General features: G+C 38.6%; 1 protein-coding gene across 2 annotated transcripts in view; it reads right to left on the minus strand.

Annotated features, from left to right (window-relative positions):
* The window catches only part of PPA1 (inorganic pyrophosphatase 1), a 39,332-nt gene extending 14,060 nt beyond the window's left edge, over nucleotides 1-25,272 (minus strand). Inside the window, exons 1-5 of one of the 2 annotated variants that reach the window (XR_007471427.1) lie at nucleotides 25,030-25,272; nucleotides 22,356-22,414; nucleotides 11,128-11,181; nucleotides 7,638-7,757; nucleotides 5,401-5,487 (exon numbers count right to left, since the gene is read on the minus strand). Coding sequence is in view for 1 of the 2 variants with exons in the window: in XM_049697317.1 (XP_049553274.1) it covers nucleotides 5,401-5,487; nucleotides 7,638-7,757; nucleotides 11,128-11,181; nucleotides 22,356-22,414; nucleotides 25,030-25,093 (384 nt within the window). In the remaining variant the exon portion in view is untranslated. The remainder of the gene's footprint in view (nucleotides 1-5,400; nucleotides 5,488-7,637; nucleotides 7,758-11,127; nucleotides 11,182-22,355; nucleotides 22,415-25,029) is intronic. The other variant, XM_049697317.1, reaches the window with a different exon arrangement.
* Between the last annotated feature and the right edge of the window lie 566 nt (nucleotides 25,273-25,838).

Genomic DNA, 25,838 nt, shown 5'->3' on the forward strand with positions numbered 1-25,838 from the left:
GCCTAGAGCCCATGCTCCGCAACAACAGAAGCCACCACAATGAGAAGCCCGCGCACCGCAACAAAGAGTAGCCCCTGCTCACCGCAACTAGAGAAAGCCTGCACACAGCAACGAAGACCCAATGCAGCCCAAAATAAATAAATTTATTTTTAAAAAAAGCAGCAAGGGGAAAGCAACAAATAACATACAAAGAAATTCCCATAAGGTTAACAGCTGATCTTTCAGCAGAAACTCTGCAAGCCAGAAGGGAGTGGCAGGACACATTTAAAGTGATGAAAGGGAAAAACCTACAATGAAGATTACTCTACCCAGCAAGGATCTCAACCAGATTCAAAGGAGAAATTAAAACCTTTACAGACAAGCAAAAGCTAAAAGAATTCAGCACCACCAAACCAGCTTTACAACAAATGCTAAAGGAAATTCTCTAGGCAGGAAACACAACAGAAGGAAAAGGCCTACAATAACAAACCCAAAACAATTAAGAAAATGGTAATAGGACCATACATATGGATAATTACCTTAAATGTAAATGGATTAAATGCTCCCACCAAAAGACATAGACTGGCTGAATGGATACAAAAACAAGACCCATATATATGCTGTCTGCAAGAGACCCATTTCAGACCTAGGGACACATACAGACTGAAAGTGAGGGGATGGAAAAAGATATTCCATGCAAATGGAAATCAAAAGAAAGCTGGAGTAGTAATTCTCATATCAGACAAAATAGACTTTAAAATAAAGACTATTACAAGAGATGAAGAAGGATACTACATAATGATCAAGGGATCAGACCAAGAGTATATAACAATTGTAAATATTTATGCACCCAACATAGAAGCACCTCAATACATAAGGCAAATGCTAACAGCCATAAAAGGGGAAATTGACAGTAACACAATAATAGTAGGGGACTTTAACACCCCACTTTCACCAATGGACAGATCATCCAAAATGAAAATAAATAAGGAAACAAGCTTTTAATGATACATTAAACAAGATGGACTTAACTGATATTTATAGGACATTCCATCCAAAAACAACAGAATACACTTTCTTCTCAAGTGTTCACAGAAGATTCTCCAGGATAGATCATACCTTGGGTTACAAATCAAGCCTTTAAATTTAAGAAAATTGAAAATGTATCAAGTACCTTTTCTGACCACAATGCTATGCGACTAGATATCAGTTACAGGAAAAAAACTGTAAAAAATACAAACACATGGAGGCTAAACAATATGCTACTAAATAACCAAGAAATCACTGAAGAAATCAAAGAGGAAATTAAAAAACACCTAGAAACAAATGACAATGAAAACACGATGACCCAAAACCTATGCAATGCAGCAAAAGCAGTTCTAAGAGGGAAGTTTATAGCAATACAATCCTACCTCAAGAAACAAGAAAAATCTCAAATAAACAATCTAACCTTACACCTAAAGCAATTAGAGAATGAAGAACAAAAAAACCCCCAAAGTTAGCAGAAGGAAAGAAATCATAAAGATCAGATCAGAAATAAATGAAAAAGAAATGAAGGAAACGATAGCAAAGATCAATAAAACTAAAAGCTGGTTCTTTGAGAAGATAAACAAAATTGATAAACCATTAGCCAGACTCATCAAAAAAAAAAAGGGAGAAGACTCAAATCAACAGAATTAGAAATGAAAAAGGAGAAGTAACAACTGACACTGCAGAAATACAAAGGATCATGAGAGATTACTACAAGCAACTCTATGCCAATAAAATGGACAACCTGGAAGAAATGGGCAAATTCTTAGAAAAGTACAACCTTCCAAGACTGAACTAGGAAGAAATAGAAAACAGGAACAGACCAATCACAAGCACTGAAATTGAAACTGTGATTAAAAATCTTCCAACAAACAAAAATCCAGGACCAGATGGCTTCACAGGCGAATTCTATCAAACATTTAGAGAAGAGCTAACACCTATACTTCTCAAACTCTTCCAAAATATAGCAGAGGGTGGAATATTCCCAAACTCATTCTATGAGGCCACCATCACTCTGATACCAAAACCAGACAAAGATGTTACAAAAAAAGAAAACTACACTCCAGTATCACTGATGAACATAGATGCAAAAATCCTCAACAAAAGACTAGCAAAATGAATCCAGCAGCACACTAAAAGGATCATACACCATGATCAAGTGGGGTTTATCCCAGGAATGCAAGGATTCTTCAATATACGCAAATCAGTCAATGTGATACACCATATTAACAAATTGAAGGATAAAAACCATATGATAATCTCAATAGATGCAGAAAAACCTTTTGACAAAATTCAACACCCATTTATGATAAAAGCCCTCCAGAAAGTAGGCATAGAGGGAACTTATCTCAACACAATAAAGGCCATATATGACAAACCCACAGCCAACATCGTTCTCAATGGTGAAAAACTGAAACCATTTCCACTAAGATCAGGAACAAGACAAGGATGTCCACTCTCACCACTATTATTCAACATAGTTTTGGAAGTTTTAGTCACAGCAATCAGAGAACAAAAAGAAATAAAAGGAATCCAAATCAGAAATGAAGTAAAGCTGTCACTGCTTGCAGATGACATGATACTATACATAGAGAATCCTAAAGATGCTACCAGAAAACTACTAGAGCTAATCAATGTATTTGGTAAAGCAGCAGGATACAAAATTAATGCACAGAAATTTCTTGCATTCCTGTACACTAATGATGAAAAATCTGAAAGAGAAATTAAGGAAACACTCCCATTTACCATTGCAACAAAAAGAAAAAAATACCTAGGAATAAACCTACCTGAGGAGACAAACGACCTGTATGTAAGGCACTGTAAGGCACTGATGAAGGCACTGTAAAGCACTGATGAAAACTGTAAGGCACTGATGAAAGAAATTAAAGATGATACAAAGAGATGGAGAGATAGACCATGTTCCTGGATTGGAAGAATCAACATTGTGAAAATGACTATACTACCCAAAGCAATCTACAGATTCAATGCAATCCCTATCAAACTACCAATGGCATTTTTCACAGAACTAGAACAAAAAGTTTCACAATTTGTGTGGAAACACAAAAGACCCCGAATAGCCAAAGCAATATTAAGAAAGAAAAATGGAGCTGGAGGAATCAGGCTCCCTGACTTCAGACTATACTACAAAGCTACAGTAATCAAGACAGTATGGTACTGGCACAAAAACAGAAATATAGATCAGTGGAACAGGATAGAAAGCCCTGAGAAAAACCCATGCACATATGGTCACCTTATCTTTAATAAAGGAGGCAAGAATATGCAATAGAGAAAAGACAGCCTCTTAAATAAGTGGTGCTGGGAAAACTGGACAGCTACATGAAAAGAATGAAATTAGAACACTCCCTAACACCATACACAAAAATAAACTCAAAATGGATTAAAGATCTAAATGTAAGGCCAGATACTATAAAACTCTTAGAGGAAAACATAGGCAGAACACTCTATGACATAAATCACAGCAAGATCCTTTTTGACCCACCACCTAGAGAAATGGAGATAAAAACAAAAATAAACAAATGGGACCTAATGAAACTTAAAAGCTTTTGCACAGCAAAGGAAACCATAAACTAGACGAAAAGATAACCCTCAGAATGGGAGAAAGTATTTGCAAATGAAGCAGCTGACAAAGGATTAACCTCCAAAATATAAAAGCAGCTCATGCAGCTCAATATCAAAAAAACAAACAACTCAATCCAAAACTGGGCAGAAGACCTAAATAGACATTTCTCCAAAGATATGCAGAATGCCAACAAACACATGAAAGGATGCTCAACGTCACTAATAATTAGAGAAATGCAAATCCAAACTAAAATAAGGTATCACTTCACACTGGTCAGAATGGCCATCATCAAAAAATCTACAAACAATAAATACTGGAGAGGGTGTGGAGAAAAGGGAACCCTCTTGCACTGTTGGTAGGAATGTAAATTGATACAGCCACTATGGAGAACAGTATGGAGGTTCCTTAAAAAACTAAAAATAGAACTACCATATGACCCAGCAATCCCACTACTGGGCATATATCCTGAGAAAATCATAATTCAAAAAGAGTCATGTACCACAATGTTCACTGCAGCACTATTTACAATAGCCAGGACATGGAACCAACCTAAGTGTCCATCGACAGATGAATGGATAAAGATGATGTGCCACATATATACAATGGAATATTACTCAGCCATAAAAAGAAACGAAATTGAGTTATTTGTAGTGAGGTGGATGGACCTAGAGTCTGTCATACAGAGTGACGTAAGTCAGAAAGAGAAAAACAAATACCGTATGCTAACATATATATATGGAATCAAAAAAAAAATGGTTCTGAAGAACCTAGGGACAGGACAGGAATAAAGATGCAGATGTAGAGAATGGACTTGAGGACAAAGGGAGGGGGAAGGGTAAGCTGAGACAAAGTAAGAGAGTGGCATTGACATACATACACTATCGAATGTAAAACAGATAGCTAGTGGGAAGCAGCTGCATAGCACAGGAAGATCAGCTTGGTGCTTTGTGACCATCTAGAGGGGTGGGATAGGGAGGGATAGAGGGAGACACAAGAGGGAAGGGATATGGGGATATATGTATACATATAGCTGATTCACTTTGTTATACAGCAGAAACTAACAGAACAATGTAAAGCAATTATCAATAAAGATGTTTAAAAAAAAAAGCTAAACAAGTGTCCATTAGTCCCATCAGAGTTGAGGGTAATTAATGTTTTTAATCTGTCATCGATGTTGCTGAAGAAAAAGTCCTCCATAATTTATTTCAAATACCTATTTTAATGTACTTTCTTTACCTTTTATTTTATAGAAGTCACTGAGTTAAGCAAGTCATACAATATGCCTGAACTTGATGAGTTAAGCAACTGAATGACAACTTTCTTTTCAGTCGCTTAAGATTTCCTTGAGGCTGGGAAAGATCATAAAGAAAATAACTATAGTCAGAATCTTAGAGCAACCCTACTTGAGAGAGGAATCCCTACCATAAATCTCCAACTCATGAGGTTACCTGGTTTGGGCCAATTCACTGGTCATTCCAAATCCTTAGGCAAGGTTTGCCTTGTTGCCTCCTGGTAGCCTTCATCTATTGACTACTTCATCTATTGATCTGCCTTCTAAAGCAATGCAGAACATGTACAGTTCTTCCACACACATGCATACAATACACATTTTTTTCTAGGCTAGGTTTAAATGTACAAATTATAATGTAGAAATGCTTAGAATGGAATGGAAGCTTTTGTCACCCAAAGAGACCCATCATAACTTCACTAATATTCATATATGTTATTTACAATATTTTTAAAAGTATGAAGTTTGTATATTTCATTGATATCATCTCAACTCTACAGAAAAATATTTCAGATTCCGTTACCTTGCTTCCAATTTCACACACATCAATTGGGTCATTGTCACCACAGCAGCCGGTGTGTTCATCGTTGTGTCTTGGGTCTTCCCAAGTCTAAAAAAAAAAAATAAGATACAGTATATCATTCCTGTATATGCTAATGACAAAGTGGATCATGTTGGCATTAAAAGATAACATCCCATGATCTTTCTGCAAAAATATGAATCTTCAGCTATTTATTCTCATTAAAAAGATCTTTTTTAAAAATAATTCTTTATTCACGTCTAAGAATCTTAACTACACACAATAATCTTAACTAAATGCTGGGCTCCTATTAAGTGCATAATGCGGAACTAAATTTAATCTTTAAAATGGATAATGATGCTATTTTAAACAAACAAAACCCAACTATCTAATAACTGAGACAATATGCAAACACAAATGTAGAGCCAGATGTTCACTTAAAAAATATAGTAAAAGAAAACTGCTTTGATGAACTTTTAGTACTTACTATCTTCTACTAACCAGATTTTCTTTAAAATAAATCTCCAAGCAGAGATGGGTAGGTGGCAATATTAAGATGGAAATGACGTGTGCTGGTGGCAAAAAGTCATCGCTGACCAGGAGCCAAGAATAAAAAGTTTAATCAGGATTTGCTGAAGCTTTAAATTGCTGGGTTTCTTCCCTGCTAAACTGCAAGACAGAGTCCTTGCAGAGCAGCTCACAGAAGAAGTGATGGCCTGTGCCTGCCAGGAAGTTCAGTTTAAAGTGTAGCTGTTGTTTTGGTTCTTTTCCCTCCCAATCCGGAACATATTTCTTGGATTTGTTTGCTTACTCAGCTGGAGTAAAGGCAGAGAGATAAAAGTAAAGGGGGAAAAGGAAGACTGGACCCAACAAAGCCAAATCCAACCTACAGAAGTGTAAGTATTTCAGCAATGTGTTCCCAGAGGGATGATATTTCAAGGCTAAATGGTGAATCAACTGAAGCACAAGGTGAAGTGCTGTAACGAAAGCAAACGACTTTGTGACTACCTAGCAAGCTAGATGGGTTTGACCTATGGTTTTAGTAACTTACAGATCGTTTCACAGTAGATTCCACTTAATAGACTTAATGGTTAATAAAAACAAACCATTTATCAACAGGAAGAAAATAAACTGAATATTTCATTTAAAGATCCTAAGTGCCACAGCATTAGCTTAACCAAACCAGAATTAAATATACATTATTTACTCATAGTGGACATGATGCTAGTGATTCTTCATTCAAATATTAAATAAGAGCCTACTACACACTGGTATTGTGCTGGGGATAAATTGGTAAACAATGCAGATATCCCCCCTCCTCAAAGCTTTGACTGTTTAGGAAACAGAATCCCATTATTACTTTACCACAAATAGCTTGGCACAAAGAAAGTAATCAGGACTATAGAGATACAAGTCAGCAGCTGTGAGAACTTACATGTGCCAGGTACTAAGTGCTTCATTCCTCAAAGAGACACACAGCTATGTACTAGGAATATCCCAGGAGAAAATATTAACATCTCAGGGAGGAAGAAGCAGAGGCAAGTTAGATAAGCTTTCGTAGACAGTTTAGATTTATTTTCAGTTTTAGTGAGGGCCACTGGTAGGTTTTAAGCAGGGACATGATAATGAATCTGATTTACGCTTTAGAAGGCTGCAACTGGGACTTCCCTGGCAGTCCAGTGGTTAAGACTTTGCCTCCCAACGCAGGGGGTGCGGGTTCGATGGGGGAGTTAAGATCCCACATGCCTCCCGGCCAGAAAACCAAAACATAAAACAGAAGGAATACTGTAACAAATTCAATAAAGACTTTTAAAATGGTCCACATCAAAAAAAATCTAAAAAAAAAAAGTAAGTGGCCGACTTGGAATTTGCACCCTCATCTGTGTGGTGCCGTAAGATCAGTGCTTTTAAGCACTAGTCTACACGGCCTCTCTCAATAGATACGCCACTCGTTCTGTAAAGAAGGAATTTGTGTAGTTTATAACCAGTCCATATAAAAAAAATTTCAGAAAAGAGCAAACTTTCAAATGTGAATTCAAACATTGTAAATATTTACCTTTTAGTTCATCTTGAAAATAAGTTACTTAAGGAAGTATTAAAATGAGTTAATTACCCCTTATGTTTTTATAATCTACTATAGCAAAACTTTTTGAAGGTGTTTAAATCTTTTTTACTAACAGTAGTAGGTTAAATTTTTGTAAGCTAAAAAGTACATTTCTAGCAAGTGCACAGAGACATACCTGAGGGATGGCACCATAGTTCCAGATATATCCTTTATAAGGGAACAAATTTGCAACATAACGGAGTTTTCCTTTTTTCACATCTTGTTTAATTGGGTTTAAAGGATCCTTTGTAGCAATCTGAAATAAAAAATTTCAAATCATTGTATATTTGTATGTGAAATACTATTCAAATAGGGATTTAAGGAAATGAATTATGAAATGCACTAGTTCCACTTTAATGATATATTTTTACCCCTAACACTTTTATAATTTGAAATAAGTTTCTCCATAATCAGCCTTTAAGTGGAAAACATTTGAGGTATACAGGAACTATCACGAAGGGAAAAAGAACATTTACTAATTCCAGAAAGCAAAAATTAGCTGGAATAAATCCTAACATTTGAGAAAATATCTAACTTCAGCTTTCCTTTAAAACATTTAAAATTATTCAAATATTTGGCTGTCTATTACATGTGAAGTGTTGTTACTGTCAGAAAGCATTATTAAGTGACAGAAAATGTTACAAATATCCATAATGAAAAGTCAAATCTATTAGGTATCATCAGAAAAAAATTAACAGGGACTTCCCTGGTGGCGCAGTGGTTAAGAATCCACCTGCCAATGCAGGGGACGCGGGTTCGAGCCCTGGTCCAGGAAGATCCCACAGCCCGTGCTCTAAAACTACTGAGCCCTCGTGCCACAACTACTGAAGCCCACGCACCTAGAGCCTGTGCTCTGGAACAGGAGAAGCCACCGCAATGAGAAGCCCGCGCACCGCAACGAAGACTCAACGCAGCCAAAAATAAATAAATATATAAAAATTTTTAAAAAGAAATAAATTAACAAAATGTGACAAAAATTCCAATAAAATCATTTATATTCCAGAAGAAGAAGAGAAAAAGAAAGGGACTGAGAAAATATTTGAAGAGATTATAGTTGAAAACTTCCCTAATATGGGAAAGGAAATAGTTAATCAAGTCCAGGAAGCACAGAGAGTCCCATACAGGATAAATCCAAGGAGAAATACGCCAAGACACATATTAATCAAACTGTCAAAAATTAAATACAAAGAAAACATATTAAAAGCAGCAAGGGAAAAACAACAAATAACACACAAGGGAATCCCCATAAGGTTAACAGCTGATCTTTCAGCAGAAACTCTGCAAGCCAGAAGGGAGTGGCAGGACATATTGAAAGTGTTGAAGGAGAAAAACCTGCAACCAAGATTACTCTACCCAGCAAGGATCTCATTCAGATTTGATGGAGAAATTAAAACCTTTACAGACAAGCAAAAGCTGAGAGAGTTCAGCACCACCAAACCAGCTCTACAACAACTGCTAAAGGAACTTCTCTAGGCAAGAAACACAAAAGAAGAAGACCTACAATAACAAACCCCAAACAATTAAGAAAATGGGAAAGGGAACACACATATCGATAATTACCTTAAATGTAAATGGACTAAATGCTCCCACCAAAAGACACAGATTGGCTGAATGGATACAAAAACAAGACCCATATATTTGCTGTCTACAAGAGACCCACTTCAGACCTAGAGACACATACAGACTGAAAGTAAGGGGATGGAAAAAGGTATTTCATGCAAATGGAAACCAAAAGAAAGCTGGAGTAGCAATTCTCATATAAGTTATATATATATATATATATATATATATATATATATATGTAGTTTGCTTGAGTGCAGTGTTTTTTGTTTTCTGTACTGAATTCATTAGCATGGGTCGGTATAAAATTTAGCATAGGTCAATATGTAATTTGTAAACTAATAAGGTCTTAAAAGTGAGGAATTAAGCCTTTTAAATTTAATTATTTATTGTAAAGAGCAGAATAGCATACATAAACAGGTGCCTAAGGAAAACTTGTATTCTAATATGGAACTCTCATGAACACCTTTTTTTTTTTTCTTCTAATGGTATGATAGTAGGCCATTTGATTATTTTTATGGCTTTAACTTTACAACAATGAAATATTCGTAAATTTTAAAAAGTATTTTTCTTTATTTGATGCGGGTGGGATACTGGAGAAATGAAAGGTCAAACATCTATTGAGGAATCCATACTTGTCTATATATTGTGTACTTTTATTTCAAGAACTGATTTAAAATTCCTAAAAGGATGCTATAATAAGTTATTATGCCATTTTACAGACTGAATTAAGTGAATTTCAGGGAGGTATGAAACTTGCCTAAGGCTATCCAGCTACCAAGCGGTAGAAGTGAGAATTAAATCCAGGTATACCTATAAAAAAAAAATAAAAAAAAAATAAAAAAAAAAAAAAGAAGGCGAGGGCAGCACCAGGGTATGGGGTTGTTAGTTTTATAGGGGTGAGTAATTTCATACGCTGATGAGTGGGAGGAGTATTCCAGCTATTTTGGGGAAGGGGTGGGGATTTCTAGGAATTGAGCCACCGCCCACTTTTTGACCTTTATGGTCATCCTTGGAACTGTCGTGGCACCTGTGGGTGTGTCGCTTAGCTTGCTGATGTGTTACAATGAGTGTATACTGAGGCTCAAGGTCTAGTGGAAGTAGACTCGTCCGCCATCTTGGACCTATTTTGTTCTAATCAGTTTATGTTGTGTCCTCGGGCTATGTAATTCTTTTAAAGGTTGTGCCCTGCCCCCTTTCCTCCTGTTTCATATTGAATATATAATATTTACCAGAGTATGTTTTAATAATTAATACATGATATATTGTATAATTAATTTATATATCATATATATAATGATATCTATAGGTATTTGTTCTAATAAGTCATTAAAAATAAATGAATAAAAAAAAAAAAAAAATTTGGGAAAACGCCAGAAAGTTCCAAAAAGCAAGACATGAATTTGCCATGTACCCAGCAACTATTTACATAGCATAGCATTTACACTGTATTAGGTACTATAACTAATCTAAAGATGATTTAAAGTGTACAGGAGGATGTGTGTGAGTTATATGCAAATACCGTGCCATTTCATAAAAGGGACTTGAGTATCCTGGGATTTTGGTATCTGTGGAGATCCTGGAACCAATCCCCTGTGGATACCAAGGGACAACTGTATATGTTTTATACATAAAAGATGTATTTTTACAGTGGTATATATGTGTAATTTATGAATAGAATATATGTATATTAAAGAAAAAAAATAAAAAATAAAATGTAAAATTAAAAAAAAAAATCATTTATAGCTGGAGTGACTGAAGCAAGCCTGTTGACTACATGGAGGAGTCAACGATGGAATTAAAGGGAAGAAGACAGAAGAGAAAAAGGTAATTCTAGGCTTTGGGAATGACAGAAGGAAAGTCTGTAGCATATTTGTAAATAGCAAATGGTTGAGTTTAGTTGGAGCACAGAGGGAAGACTGGCAGGCAATGGGAGATACAGCTGCAAGATAGATTGGGACTAGAAAGAGGACAACCTTGGACATTAGTTGTTTAACCCTTGAGCAAATCGGTGCAACTAGATCAAAACTAATATCCAACATCTGACTAGCAAAGGTGAAACATACCTCCATTTTTGCATTCGACCAGCGTGGTACTTCAACCACCATGTGGAACACATCCTGAAAAACACAGAGAAGGTGAGATGGTCACAGGAGTTCATTTATTCTATTACTTCAATGAGTATGCCCCAGTCCTTCCAAAGTTAAACTGTTCATTGTATCAAATCTTTGAAGTCATGGACTTTCAACAAAATGCATCAAAAAATAAGGCAGACTGATGGATGAAGAGATAAAGCAAATACAGCAAAATAATTGTAGAATCAAAGTAGTGGGTGTATGATTGTTCACTGTATTTTTCTTTAAAGTTTTTGTTTGTTATAATAAACATAGTAAATTTTTCATAATAAAATGTTGAGAGGGTGGGGTGGAAAGAATTTTCCTATAAAGAACAGAAACAGTTTTAAACATAGCAGAACTTGTATCTCTGAGGAGGGCCATCTTCAAAGCAACTGTCTCCATAGGCTATGCATATCCTCCAGTGACAGTGCAATTACTCAAAATGTTTTTGGAACTTCTATTTCAGAGGTGGTTTATAAGACAAACCCCAAATCAGAAAATTTATTTGTCATACTTTAGTTTTAGCCTCAAACAAAATCAATCAGCTTGATTACCCACATTATTCTCCCAATTAGGCTGTTTTTAAAAATCAGGTACTCCTCAAAAACACAAGAAGTTTGATACTGAAGATAAAATATTATGTTCCAAAAATATTTTAATCAATGGCAGTTCTATTGTAATTAGTTTACAGCCTTAAATGGACTAATTACTTGAAATTGGATGACATATTAAAAAATTCTCCGATGCTTAACTGCTTAAAAACCCAATTAATGAAAAATCACACGTTGTCATCTCCTTTGCACACCAGAGTCAAATACCAAGTTGAAATACATTTTGTAATTAAAACTGAGCTTTAAATAGTCAGAAAATTATTTTTGCCAAGGCATAAAACTAAGTTCAGTTTTTCAATTTAAAACCTCTACAAAGGGCACACATGAAGCCAACTCTGCCATTACTTTTATAAAATGCATATTTTAAACAGTTGATTTAAAATGAAAATCACTTAGTTACAAACTTGCTAGAATTACTTCTTTGCTACTTTGCATCAAAAAGCAGGTACTGGTCTTCCCTGGTGGAGCAGTGGTTGAGAGTCCGCCTGCCTATGCAGGGGACACGGGTTCGTGCCCCGGTCCGGGAAGATCCCACATGCCGCAAAGCGGCTGGGCCCACGAGCCATGGCCGCTGAGCCTGCGCGTCCGGAGCCTGTGCTCCGCAACGGGAGAGGCCACAAGAGTGAGAGGCCCGCGTACCGCAAAAAACAAAAACAAAAACAAAAAAACAAAAAAACAAACAAACAGGTACTGATAAGCTATTGAATACAAGGGAATAAGTCAAAGATTTCTAGACAATAATTAGCGTCTTGCTATTTTAGCCAAGCAGAAAGCTCCACAGATTTGCATTCAAGAGGCGAAAATTTCTGTCACTTACTGAGGGACACTAAAGTATTCCATAGTTTCTGCTCCAAGCCTCCTGACGTCTGCCTACTCTATACAATATAAAAACGACAATGAATGGAGACATTGTTTAAATCCAGGACTGCAATAAACTGCTCTATCCCTGTAAAGTCATAACTGGATGGTTTTAGAAAAAGTAACACATTGTTCATGGGTAGGAAACCTCAGTCCCAATCTTCGATTACATTTCATTCTACTCACTGTAAGCGAGACCTGTGTCTATCTAGCACCACCCCTACGCCTCAGGTGTTAAAATGAAAGATCTGCAGGTCCAACACCAAGTCAAACTTAAAAGTGTACAGCAGTAATACCCTAAAGGTCCACAAGATAGAGCTGTTACTACATGAAAGACCACCTGAGAAGAGAAAACCAAAGAAACTGGCTAGTTTTTTAAAAGAAAATATTACCAAATGAATAAATTGCCTCAAGACAAAAAGTAGAAAATACAGCTAAAATCACTGATTCAAAGTTTGGAAACTATACTGAACACTTTAATGGAATTAAATGATAAATACATAGAGATCCTCAAAAACCACATTACCTAATATTACAAACCTACATAATAGGAAAGCAGAAGAAAAGAAGAGAGAGAAGAAAGAGCCAACATTACAGGAAAGAAAACATCTTTCAGGAAAAGACTACTGCAAACAGAAGAACTCCGAAAGCCTGAGGGTTTGGTACTTTTTAGAAATTAGCTGGGCCAAAAATAGCAAGGAGTATCCTGCAAGGAGCCTCAGAGACAATTCATTCATTTTTGCCAACATATATTTACTTAGCACCACTGTTTTGTGCCAGATACTAGCAGTGAACAGAATTAAAGTGCTTTTAACTCCCTAAGAGTTGGATCGCCAAACCAGGTCATTTCAGCTTGCAGGCCTCAGGCTGTAGCCTGGGGTCCACAAATCTAGGCGAGGGACTAGTCTGTAAAATGAATGTTTAGCATATTTTCAAGTGTATGTAGATACCGTAGTGATTACTGGATCTTTTAAAAAATTAATTATTTTTGGCTGGTTGGGTCATCGTTGCTGCACGTGGGCGTTCTCTAGGTGTGGCGAGCGGAGGCTACTCTTCATTGTGGTGCACGGCCTTCTCATGGCAGTGGCTTCTCTTGTTGCAGAGCACGGGCTCTAGAGCGCAGGCTCATTAGTTGTGGCGCACGGGCTTAGTTGCTCCGCAGCATGTGGGATCTTCCCGGACCAGGGCTTGAACCCGTGTCCCCTGCATTGGCAGGCAGATTCTTAACCCCTGTGCCACCGGGGAAGTCCCTGTATCTTTTTTTAAGGCAATGAATGTGTAGTAATTTTGTCACTACTTGCCCCATCAATCATTATCTAAACAGAGGGTTTTTTTTGATTATTTTGATATTAAAAAGGGCAGACTTCTTATTCTTTAGAAGGAACTACTAGTAAAGAACAGTTTATTTCTCCTAGACACCATGGCTACAATTCAGGGTGTTGCCACTAGGTACAGAATGATACTTAGGATTTTCAGGGCAACTGACATGAGAATTTCAACCAATCACTCCATTGCTACTAGAAAAAAACACTTTTACTGTTAAAACATTATGCATTCTATTTGGAACTCTTGTGCACTGTTGGTAGGAATGTAAAATGGTATAGCCACTGTGGAAAACAGTATGATGGTTCCTCAAAAAATTAAAAATAGAATTACCATATGATCCAGCAACTCCACTTCTGGGTATATACCCCCCAAAATTGAAAGCAGGGTCTTGAAGAGATATCTGTACACCCATGTTCATGGAAACATTTTTCAAAATAGCTAAAATGCAGAAGCAACCCAAGTGTCCATCAAAGGATGAATGGATAAGCAAAATGTGGTATGTACATATAATGGAATATTATTCAGCCTTAAAAAGGAAATTCTGACATGTAGTACAACATGGATGAACCTTGAGGACATTATGCTAAGTGAAATAAGCCAGTCACAAAAAGACAAATGAATATATGATTCCACTTACATGAGGGATCTAGAGAAGTCGAATTCATAGCGACAGAAAGCACAATGGTGGTTGCCAGGGAACTGGGGAATTAATGTTTAATGAGTATGGAATGTAAGTTTTCCAAGATGAAAGGAGCTCTGGAGATGAAGGGTGGTAATGGTTGCACAACAATATGAATGTACTTAATACCTCCAAACTGTATGCTTTAAAATAGTTAGAACGGTAGATTTTATGCTTTATGTATTTTACATTAAAAAACTGGAAAAAATTATGCATTCTAATATTTCCAATGTTTATGGCATTTAAAAGAATGAGACAAGATTTTAGGAAGTTTAGTACTACCTAGTTAAAAATTCATGCCTTCTTTCTCTAATCCTAACTGGTTTAAACTATTACTTAGCTCAATCCTGGATTTAGTTTCTTATTATTCCCATTGTTAGGACTTCTCAGAACTGTTCTCCACTTCTGCTATGCTCTGGATTCTCAATCCCTGCTCTGGCACCAAGCTTTCAGCTCCGTTTACAGTTTCAGAGAAAGGAAGGAAGACGTTGGTACCCCTAGTAGGATGATGCTGACAAGGCTGTAGGAGGCAGGGGAAAGGCAAAGCATAGCTCTAAGCTCTGACGTCCAAAGTCAGAGACATAGCAATCAGTCTGACTTCCCAGATTTACAGTCATTTCAACAGGAAGACAAGAATGTTAATGTTATAGATGTCCAGATTCTAAGGAGATTAGAAACTTAAGTCTAAATCATAGCATTCCACTAATCAAAAAGATTTAAAATAAAATTGTTTTACAGATAGAAGAAATAGAACCTATATATTGATCGGGCTTTTATTGATGAAACAGGAGTATCACAGTAGTACAGTGATCATAGGTCTCATCTCCAAACTCGTTAGTTTTCTTGTCGATCAAGTCAGTAGTCTGACAAGTCATTTACTAATGAATAGGCTATGGCTACTTGGTAGGCTATTATGTCTAATACCATTAAGCACGTATACAGGGAACATACTCTTAATTACATCCCATCTCTGAATCTTAGTAGTAAAGTTAAATGTGTCTTTATTGGGAGACTTACGAACACCTCATGACTTATGATCTTTTCCCAACACTGGATCTGAAGCCTAGTGAACATGACTTACTGTACTGCAAAACTGCATAAGTGACTTAAATTAGCATTTAAGTTGACTCTTCATGTGTTTCTCTAGATAACTTCAGAAACCAAGTACAATAAATACCAGACTTACGAAGAAATACAAAATCATCCTGATTTCACCATCCTTTCTTTTATTTTTCCATTTTGCAATAAAATTTGGAGAAAAACAATGGTGGTAGAGAGGATTTTCTTCTAAATTTATCTAGAGATTAGATATAAAGCAAGAGGCTAATAGAAAACAAGGGCAGTTTGCCTTTTTTTTTTTATCTCTAGAGTATTTTTGGAGAATAAAATTCCTATCAGAAGAGCTCATGTAGTTAGTAAGGAAATGCTCTACTCCCATAACGGTGCTTCTGTAAAGGTTTAACAGATTTCATCATTTCCAAGAGTATTTTTATCCTATTAAGTGCTCACCAAGTAACACTTGGTTTTAAGTTTTGGCTTCAAAGCCAGTTCTGTGATTACAGGATATATTCTAAGTTCTTAAAAGTAAATGGGTTCCTCCTGTGCAGTATCAATGGGATTGTAAATTGGTGCACCATTATGGAAAACAGCATGGCAGTTCCTCAAAACACAAAATAAGAACTACCATATGATCCAGCAATCCCACTTCTGGGTATTTATCCAAAAGAAATTAAATCAGAATCTCTAAGAAATATCTGTACTGCCATGTTCACTGCAGCATTATTCACAATAGCCAAGACACAGAAACAACCTAAGTGTCTATCAATGGATGAGTGGATAAAGAAGACGTGATACATACATATATACACACACACACACACACGCGCGCGTGCACACACACTGGAATATTCAGTCTTTAAAAAAAAAAAAGGAAACCATGCCATTGTGACAACACGGATGAATGTGGAAGATATTATGCTAAGTGAAATAAGTCAGACAGAGAAAGACAAACACCACATAAACTTACTTGTACGTGGAATCTAAAACAGTTGAACTTATAGAAAGAGAAAGTAGAAAAATTGTTGCCAAAGGCTGGACGGGTGGGAGATTTGAGGGGATGTTGATCAAAGGGTACAAACTTTCAGTTATAAGTGATAAGTTCTGGAAACCTAATGTATAGTATGGCTCTATGGAAGTTGCTAAGAGAGTAGATCTTAAGTGTTCTCACCGTACACACAACCAAAATAAATAGGTGAGGTGACAGAGGTTAACTAATGTGATTAGTGGGGTCATTTCACAATGTATACATATATCAAAACATCACACTGAACACCTTAAATACAATGACTATTTGTCAATCATACCTTAATAAAGCTGAAAAATAAATTTTTAAAAAATTTTAAGGAAAAAATAAATGGGCTCCTGACTTCTTTCAGTGACAAGTGACAAATGTCTATTGGAGAAGCTGACACAGAAGAAATATGATGACCGAAGTTCACACTGTGTGCTTCTTATTCATTTAGAATTATAACTTCACAAAGGAAAACATGATTTATACCAACCCCCAAAAAAATTGCTCAACAAATTGTTGAGCAGGGGAGATAGTTAAAAAACAAGCACCTTTCAGTAATGCTCATTTGTTTTCCAATCACACAGATGTTCTACTCATAGCAGTTTCAACAAACTATTGTATTTGGTAATGCATACTGCCATATGCCTCATACACAGAAAGTAATAAAACTTAATTGACACGTCATAACTAAGAATAAGCTCCTATTTTTCCCCTCAGATGAGCTTTAAGATGACTCAACTTTGAAAACAGATATTCTAACCATAATCTGTTTACTTTCTTATCTTTATAAAATCAAGCAAGAGTCTGCATGTCCAGCTGTCAACATCTTCTATGATCTGCAATGACTAAGGATTTTCACCATAGAACCTTTTCCAAGAAAAATGCACATTTACACCAAATTGCAATTTCAGACAGAACTCAGAACCTCAGAAACCCATCGATGAGTATTCCAGGGTCTCAGGGCCACCAAGAATTCCTGGACTAGAAGACTTTATAGCTTTCCCGAATGAAGGAAGTTCTTACTCATTTCCCTTGAATTCTCAGCGTAAAAAAAAAAAATTAAGCAAGCCTTTTATTCTGCTTTTTTTCTTTGTAAATATCAAAGAGATAGTTACTGTAGAAAATTTGGAAAATACCAAAAAGCACAAAGTAAAATCCACCACCCTTTATCACTCGAGGCAGTGTGGCTCAGTGGCTAACACCACAGGTTCTGAACAAGAATGCCTGGGTCTGAATCCTGCCACTACCGCTTATGAATTCTAGTTGGTAATCCTGGACAATTAAGTTACTGAAAGAACCCAGCTCACAGATTGAAATGATGGCTAAAGGAGAAAATCCACATAAGGGCTTTAGCATAGTGCTAAATGTAATCTAAAACACCCACTAAGACCAACAGTGCTCAGAGGTAAAGCAACTTGCTCAATATGGCAAAGCCAGTTAGTGGTAAAACCAGGACTAAAACCAAGGTTTCTTACTTCCAGTTCAGTGATCTTTACTCTATACAGCAGAGCTCCGAAAGGCTTCAGACATAACCAGTCATTGCGGTTAACATCATCATCCTATTGTGGGGTTTTGGGGGGTTTTTTGGTTTTTGTATATTGAGACTTTATAAGCCAGGCATTGTGACTGCACATTACATGCATATTTAATCAACACAACTTTTTTTTGTAGTCAAAGCTATCCAAAAAACTTTTGTCCTTTTACTTTTTGTGTGTGTGTGTGTGTGGTACGCGGGCCTCCCACTGCTGCGGCCCTTCCCGCTGCGGAGCACAGGCTCCGGACGTGCAGGCCCAGCGGCCACAGCCCACGGGCCCAGCCGCTCCGCGGCACGCGGGATCCCCCCCGGACCGGGGCACGAACCCGTGTCCCCTGCATCGGCAGGCGGACTCCCAACCACTGTGCCACCAGGGAAGCCCTTTTTACTTTTTTTTTGATTGAAGTATAATTGACTTAAAATATTATACAAGTTTCAGCTGTACCACATGGTGATTTGATATTTCTATACATTACAGAATCATCACTACAGTAAGTCGTTACCATCTGTCACCATACAAAGTTACTACAATATTGACTATACTCCCCACGCTGTACACTACATCCCCATGACTTATTTTATAACTGGAAGATTTACCTCTTAATCTCCCACACCTATTTCCCTCATCCCCGCCTCTGGCAACCACCAGTTTGTTCTCTTTACGTATGTCTGTTTCTGTTTTGTTAAGTTTGTTTTACAACTTTATCTTTTGACAAAATTGTTAAACCACAGATATTATGGTTAGAATATCTGTTTTCAAAATTTAGTCACCTTAAAGCTCATCTGAAGGGAAAAAACAGGAGTTTATTCTTAGTTATGACATGCCAATTAAGTCTGTTATCAGTTTTCATCTATGCTGCCAGTTCTAACTTCGGTTTGGAAAACATAAAACAAAACCCCAACCATTCTATATACATATAAAGTTGGAGAAGACCAACAGTATTTAAATGATTAATTTGGTGACATTTTTTTAAGTTCCATTTATAGAACTATCTACAAAAAGAAACAGAAAATTCAAAACAAAGCAAACCCTGTAGGGAAGTGAGTACTGCTGACCCTTGAACAACACAGGTATGAACTGTGTGGGTCCACTTATATGTGGATTTTTTTCAATAGTAAATACTACAGAACTACACAATCTGTCGGTTGAATCTCCAGATACGGAGGAATCTCAGATACAGGAGGCCAACTATAAATTATATGCTAGTCAGGGCCCCTAACCCCGGCATTGTTCAAGGTTCAACTATAATTTTAAAAGCATCCACTTGGGTGGCCTATCTCCTCTAAAAGTTTCAGGTACAGTAAGATAGTATCTTTAAAAATTTAAGAATGATACACAATGCCAAAGATATCCTATTCAGTTTCTGAAGCACCCACCTATTTGACTAGTAGCTTGACTTTTTTTTAGAGGAGAAAAGTTCCATATTTATATATTTTCCCAACAGGCAGCTGAAAAACATTATAGAAGCCTATATTGTTAGAACTAGTATTTAACATGGAAGTTTAAGATATAGAATAGAAAATACCAAACTTCTAAAATGAGAATGTCAAGTCATGATACTTGAGTACTGTAAGATTTAGATAAAGCTTTTAATCTACCCAGTGTTTCACACTGTTTATACCGATTATGTTCTGGATTGTTAAATTTTCTGTTATCTCAGAAGTTTTATGTCAGAAGACACTTTGAGCTACAGGTGTTTTTATATTTGATTCCAAAATAGACCCAAAGCAAAGAACAGCCCTACAATATATACACATCCAGTGAGTCCTTGCCTTTGCCTTCTTTTACCCAGTGGATTTGGAAATAACCCAAGTAGGGTATCTGAGTCACAAGGATTTCCAGAACTGGCTGGCTGGATTACCTAATGACACATATACTAAATCAAATGCTGTCCACATTGAAAGGTCCTGCTGTGGAGTAGAATATAAGCCTTTGGGCATTTTTTCCTTATAGAGCTGAGCTGTGTTAAAGGCACATTCCCTCATTATCACCCCTCAAATGACTGACCATATTAGGGATAAAGTCGATGGCTACCCACACAAAAATGTATTTACATAAACTTAATCACACTGAAAAATTTTTTTTTCAAAAACCATACTCTTCTGTAACCAACGGAATTAATCAGATCTTTTGTTTAGGCTAGAATCCAAAATAGGTTATGTGTACCACACCCTTATTTGTGCTTTGTATAAACTAAACTTCCTTAAAAACAAAACAGAAAGAACTCTTTCCTGCCTCTGAGGCAGGAATCTGAAGTGCTGAAGTTCACTGAGGTCTGGACCACTGGTGAAATCCAGCGTCTTTGCAAGAGCTTGTACTTTTGAGCCAGCCCAATGTGGTACAAAAGGCAGATTCTTCATTTGAGTAATCCCAGATTACAGATACAACCAGTCCTGTAAAAAACTTCAAGGAGTTGCAGAGTAACCTGAGTGAAGATGTTTTACATGACACCAAAATGTAGTCTCAGCTTCCTATTTGGGGGTAACTTGCAGCAGCAACAAGATTAGGCACCATAACTGCTATGATTCTTCTGGTCCTTGGCTAGAATATTGTCCAATAACTTAAGGCTATGGTCTGAATGTTTGTGTCCCTCCAAAACTCATATGTTGGAATCCTAACCCTCAAAGGTGATGTATAGTAGGTGGGACTTTTAGGAAATGCTTAAGACATGAGGGTGGAACCCTCATAAATGGGATGAGTGCCTTATAAAAGAGGCTCCAGGGAGATCGCTAGCCCCTTCCGCCACATAAGGAAACAGCTAGAAGTCTGCGACCAGAAGAGGGCCCTTACCCAACCATGCTGGCACCCTGATCTCAGAGTTCCAGCCTCCAGAACTGTAAGCAGTACATTTCTGCTGTTTATAAGCTACCCCGTCTATAGTATTTTGTTATAGCAGCCCAAACAGGCAAGACACTTATGAACGCAAAGAAACCCAGCTACAGGTCAAGAAAATGTTTCCTTTCCCTAGTACATCTGTATGCCAAGGTACCATCAGTAAACTTAGGGTCATCATTTTATACCTCTTCATTATTCAAAATGGTCTGAGATGTTACTGCAAAGTACTTTGATATACATACTAATTATACAACAGCTAATTTAAACCAACCAAATGATGCCAATTCAAGAGGAAGGAAGGATTCTGCAGTTCTTGTCAACTCCCAGGGAATCAGATGTAACAAATTAAAAGTTTCTGAATAAATACAGCTTTGAGAATCCCACAGGAGAACACATGCCAATTAGAGGTCTCTCCTGTAACTATGGGACATAACTGCCCTTGAGCTGTTTGCTCCACTGTCTCCAGCTAGAGCCCAGCTCAGGCAGGCTGCTCAGAAGCAACACTCAGGTTAGATTTTCTGCCAGTGTCCAAGTGTCAGTGCAGAACTGTAGCAATCTTCCTGGTAGAAGTATATGAATTTATCTAATTATGATAGTCAAGCACAGAAAAAAAGTAAGACAGCACACACAAGGATAAAATTTCATCTTTATTATTCTAGACATGCACTGGAATGTGATATTCACATGTATTATGTATTGACATCTAGCTAAGGAAAATCAATAACCTATGAAGCTTTTACGACTCAAAAAGATTTGCACTCAGTGTGGATCCTTCTTGGTTGAATGAAAAAAAATTTTAAGGTATAAAAAAGAATCAGACATTTGTCCTTGTGTCAGTTCCTAAATACAGCACAAACTTCTCTTATTGGGAGGGAGTCTAAAACAAGCAATGGCTTTTTAAAAAAATAGCTATTTAAATTTGCACAAACAATGCATGCTCTTTGTAAAAAAAAATAGGAAATGTAAAAAGGCAAAAATGAAAATAAAAACAAAAAGAGTTACCAGCAATTCTGGTGATTTTTTTTTTTTAACTAAGGCAGCTTTAAAACATTTGTTTCTGTTCCTCTACTCCTTCTGCAAATTATAGTTGCTTCTTCTAACCAAATAATCTAGATTTAAGACTGTCTCCTTATTTAGTCAATGCACCTTTAACTCACAGCACAATGAGGCATTTTAAGCACTTGTTAAGACATATAAGAAAATCCGTACGTGGAACTAACTGATCTGAGCAATGAGACTACGGTCAGAGAAGGATGTCTTACCTTATCTGCATAAATTGGAATATCATGAAATGGAGATATATATTGTCCTCTTTCATTTTCTGCAAAATTAATTAGAAAAAGTTATTGCTTTTATTGGTTAATTATATTTCCAGATGCATGAAGTACACATTTTTTAAGACTTTTTTTTAAAGAGAATTTTTAGGCTTACAATAAAATTGAGAAGGTACCAAGATTTCCCACATAACCTCTCTCTTCCCATTATCAACACCACTCACCAGATTTTATTCCCACCCCAGAAAAACTGGCTATATACTTCACCTTCCTGACTGCTCCAAGATCAGGTTAGGTTTTCATCCTACATGTTCCTTAGGGGTCTAAAAGGTACTAACCTCTATGGTGAGGGTGGGGACTGCCTTACAAGCCTTTGTATCACAGAGCCTAGCAGTGCCTGGTATACAAAAGGCAATCAAATTGTTTGATTTTATACCAGTTAACAGAGCTAATGAAATACTTCGGCTCTGGGAGAAGGCAGGGGACCAATTTGCCAAATTATAAACCATGTTGCTTTAAATGGTGTTCCAGGGAGACAGAGCCATCTTAGATTAGGATTTTTCTTAAGGATAATCTAGCTGTAACAGCACTTTCACAGGTAATTTCTGTATTCTAGAGACCTAACTACCATATCCAAAAAGTAGTTTTAAAACTTCCTTACTATTCTTTAGAAAACCTTAAGGGTCCGTCCACATTGCATCCCTTCACGATTAAAAATCAAAGTGGAGGGCTTCCCTGGTGGCGCAGTGGTTGAGAGTCCGCCTGCCGATGCAGGGGACACGGGTTCGTGCCCCGGTCCGGAAAGATCCCACATGCTGCGGAGCGGCTGGGCCCGTGAGCCATGGCCGCTGAGCCTGCGCGTCCGGAGTCTGTGCTCCGCAACGGGAGAGGCCACGACAGTGAGAGGCCCGCATACCGCAAAAAAATAAAAAATATAAAAAATCAAAGTGGAGGGAATTCCCTGGCAGTCCCGTGGTTAGGACTCTGTGCTCTCACTGTGAAGGGGCCGGGTTCGATTCCTGGTTGGGGAACTAAGATCCTGCACGCCACGTGGCGTGGCCAAAAAAAAAAAAGGACAAAAAAACTCAAAGTGGAATAGGCAAAATTGATCTGTGACCATCCCCAATGGCATACTGGTCCCTTCAGTGTCAATAGTGACCTGTGATCCAACCCACCATCAGTTTTAAAGAGACTGGCAAATGTAACATTATAGAGGTAAAAATCTTCTCCTATTAAGCAAGGATATTAAGAAATCTATGATTTTTTAAATTAAAATTATATAGTACTCACTACCAATACATAATCTAAGTAAAAACTGTATTTGTGTTGCAAATATAGCTTGAAAACAATTACCCTAATCATCCCCCCCACCTACAAACTAGAGGGTCACCTCTCTAAATCCCTCCTGCAGAGAAATTCTGGAGCCAACACCAACTCCAGAAAAACAGTTCAGTGAACTATTTGTCAAAAGTTCCTGCACTGCCCTTGTTGCTGAATTCTGAAATTAAATAAAATGGGTGGAAGAGGTCCCACACGTCACTGGATTTTACATGGCAATCTAAACTTTAGTTGTGTAACTTTATAGTTCACTTTCCTTTTCCTCTCACACCAGGCTATTTTTTGCTAGGAGCTTTGTTCTTTCAGTATTACCATTCATCCCCTCCTCCTCTCTCTTTACTGCCCTTCATACACAGAAACTCATAGAATTCAAGGCACCTGCCTATTTCCTTGGGAACAAAATTGTAAAGAAGTTAAAATAGAAACGCCCCCGTTATCTCTAATAATCTTTTGGGGGCGGGGGGGCGGGGAGGTGGGGAGGTGGTAAGAGGATAAAGATAAACCCGAGGTAGCTTTCCCCCACCTACAAGGCTAAAGGTGGTGCACCAAGGAAAGCAGCGCCTGCGGCCTCCTCGGCTCTAAACGCAGACTTAGGAGAGGTACCCCTCAGACGCGATCCGCTGCACAGGGGCCAAAATTTGGCACTTTCTTACTCATGCTTCCCAGATTGACGTCACCTGTTTGGAGGGGAACAGATTTCTGTCTCACAAGGCGTTTTCCCAGCATCAGTGCTACTGGAAAGCACGCGTCAGGGAGGCAGGAGCGCTACTGGGGCCCCAGAGGGATGGGTCCAGTCCTCCACTGATCGCTCCAGATCTGGGCCTCAGCTTCCCCGTCTGTCGGACGAGAGCCTGTACTTGACCCCGCTACGTGCCCACAATCTGAGCTATAGTGGAGGAATTAAGGTCTTAGGGAGTCACCACCATCACCTCCTCCCCCTCGCCACGCCGTTTCTCCAAACTGAATAATCCTCTTACGGGGATTAGTTTACCCCCAGACACCTTTTCTAGGGTGACTCAGTGGTTTCCTTTTCCCATCAGACACTGCCCGAGCCGGACACCTGCAAAACTAGCCTGGCCCAGGTTCAGGTCCAATCGAGCATGTGAAAGAGGAACGCCGACCCACGCCGTCCTGGCCGCGAGCGGGACGTGTGAAATGAGAGGGCCAGGCCCGCCCAGGCCCCCGGGACCGGCCCGAGGAGCCCGGCCGGCGCCCGGGACAAGGTGCCGAGCGCGGGCCGCAGCCGCCAGGGCGGGAGGGGAGGCGAGGCCCAGGAATGAATGGGCGGGCGGGCAGGGAGGGGCCGCGGGCCTCCGACACTCACTGAGGAAGACTCGGTACTCGAGGGTGAAGGGCGCGGCGCGCTCCTCGCTGCTGAAGCCGCTCATGATGCCGGAGACCAGCCGCCGCTGCCGCCGCTGCTACAAAGCCTCTAGCCAGCACGCGACGCCGACTGACAAGGAGTAAGCTCTGCGCCTGCGCACTGCCGTGACTGGACCGGCTAGCAGGGCGGGGAGCAGCCTTTAACGCTGCTGGCGCTCTCGAGCCCACGCCGCGCGCAGGCGCACTCCGTAGGGCCCGCGAGTCCCAGCGCCCCGGCCCCACCCCCTCGGGCCGCGCCTCCGCGGACCTCCCCTCAGCTCCCAGGCTGGGCCACGTGGCTGGCGGCAGGCTCTGGCTGAGTGATCCGTCTGGGCTGGCGGGCTTTGGGGCACTGACGGAGGTTGTTAACACGTTCTCAGCTTCGACCGGCTAAGAATTGACCGTCGACCTTTCGCCTCTCACGTACACTGGAAATTCACCTTTGACTCACACACCCTTCTCCGCAGAGTAATTCCTTATCTCAAAAGACGTTTAGGAGTCAGCTGCTTTACCTGGCAATCCCTGCCAAGCAGTCTTAAAGGTGAGCGGTTTTCTGATCCTTTTAAACAAAGTTAAGACATATTACTGACACGTGTAATGGCTACCAGCTGGGTAGCAGCTCCATCACTTTCTAGTGTATGACATGGAGCAAACTGCTGTTAACCTCTGTGACTCAGTTTCTCACCTGGGAAATGGAGATGTTAATAGTAACGATTTCAGGGGTTGCTGGGATGATGAACTGAGTTGATACACGTCAAGAGCTGGAGGAAG

The sequence above is a fragment of the Orcinus orca genome, chromosome 14 (assembly GCF_937001465.1).
Source record: "Orcinus orca chromosome 14, mOrcOrc1.1, whole genome shotgun sequence".
NCBI lineage: Eukaryota > Metazoa > Chordata > Mammalia > Artiodactyla > Delphinidae > Orcinus > Orcinus orca.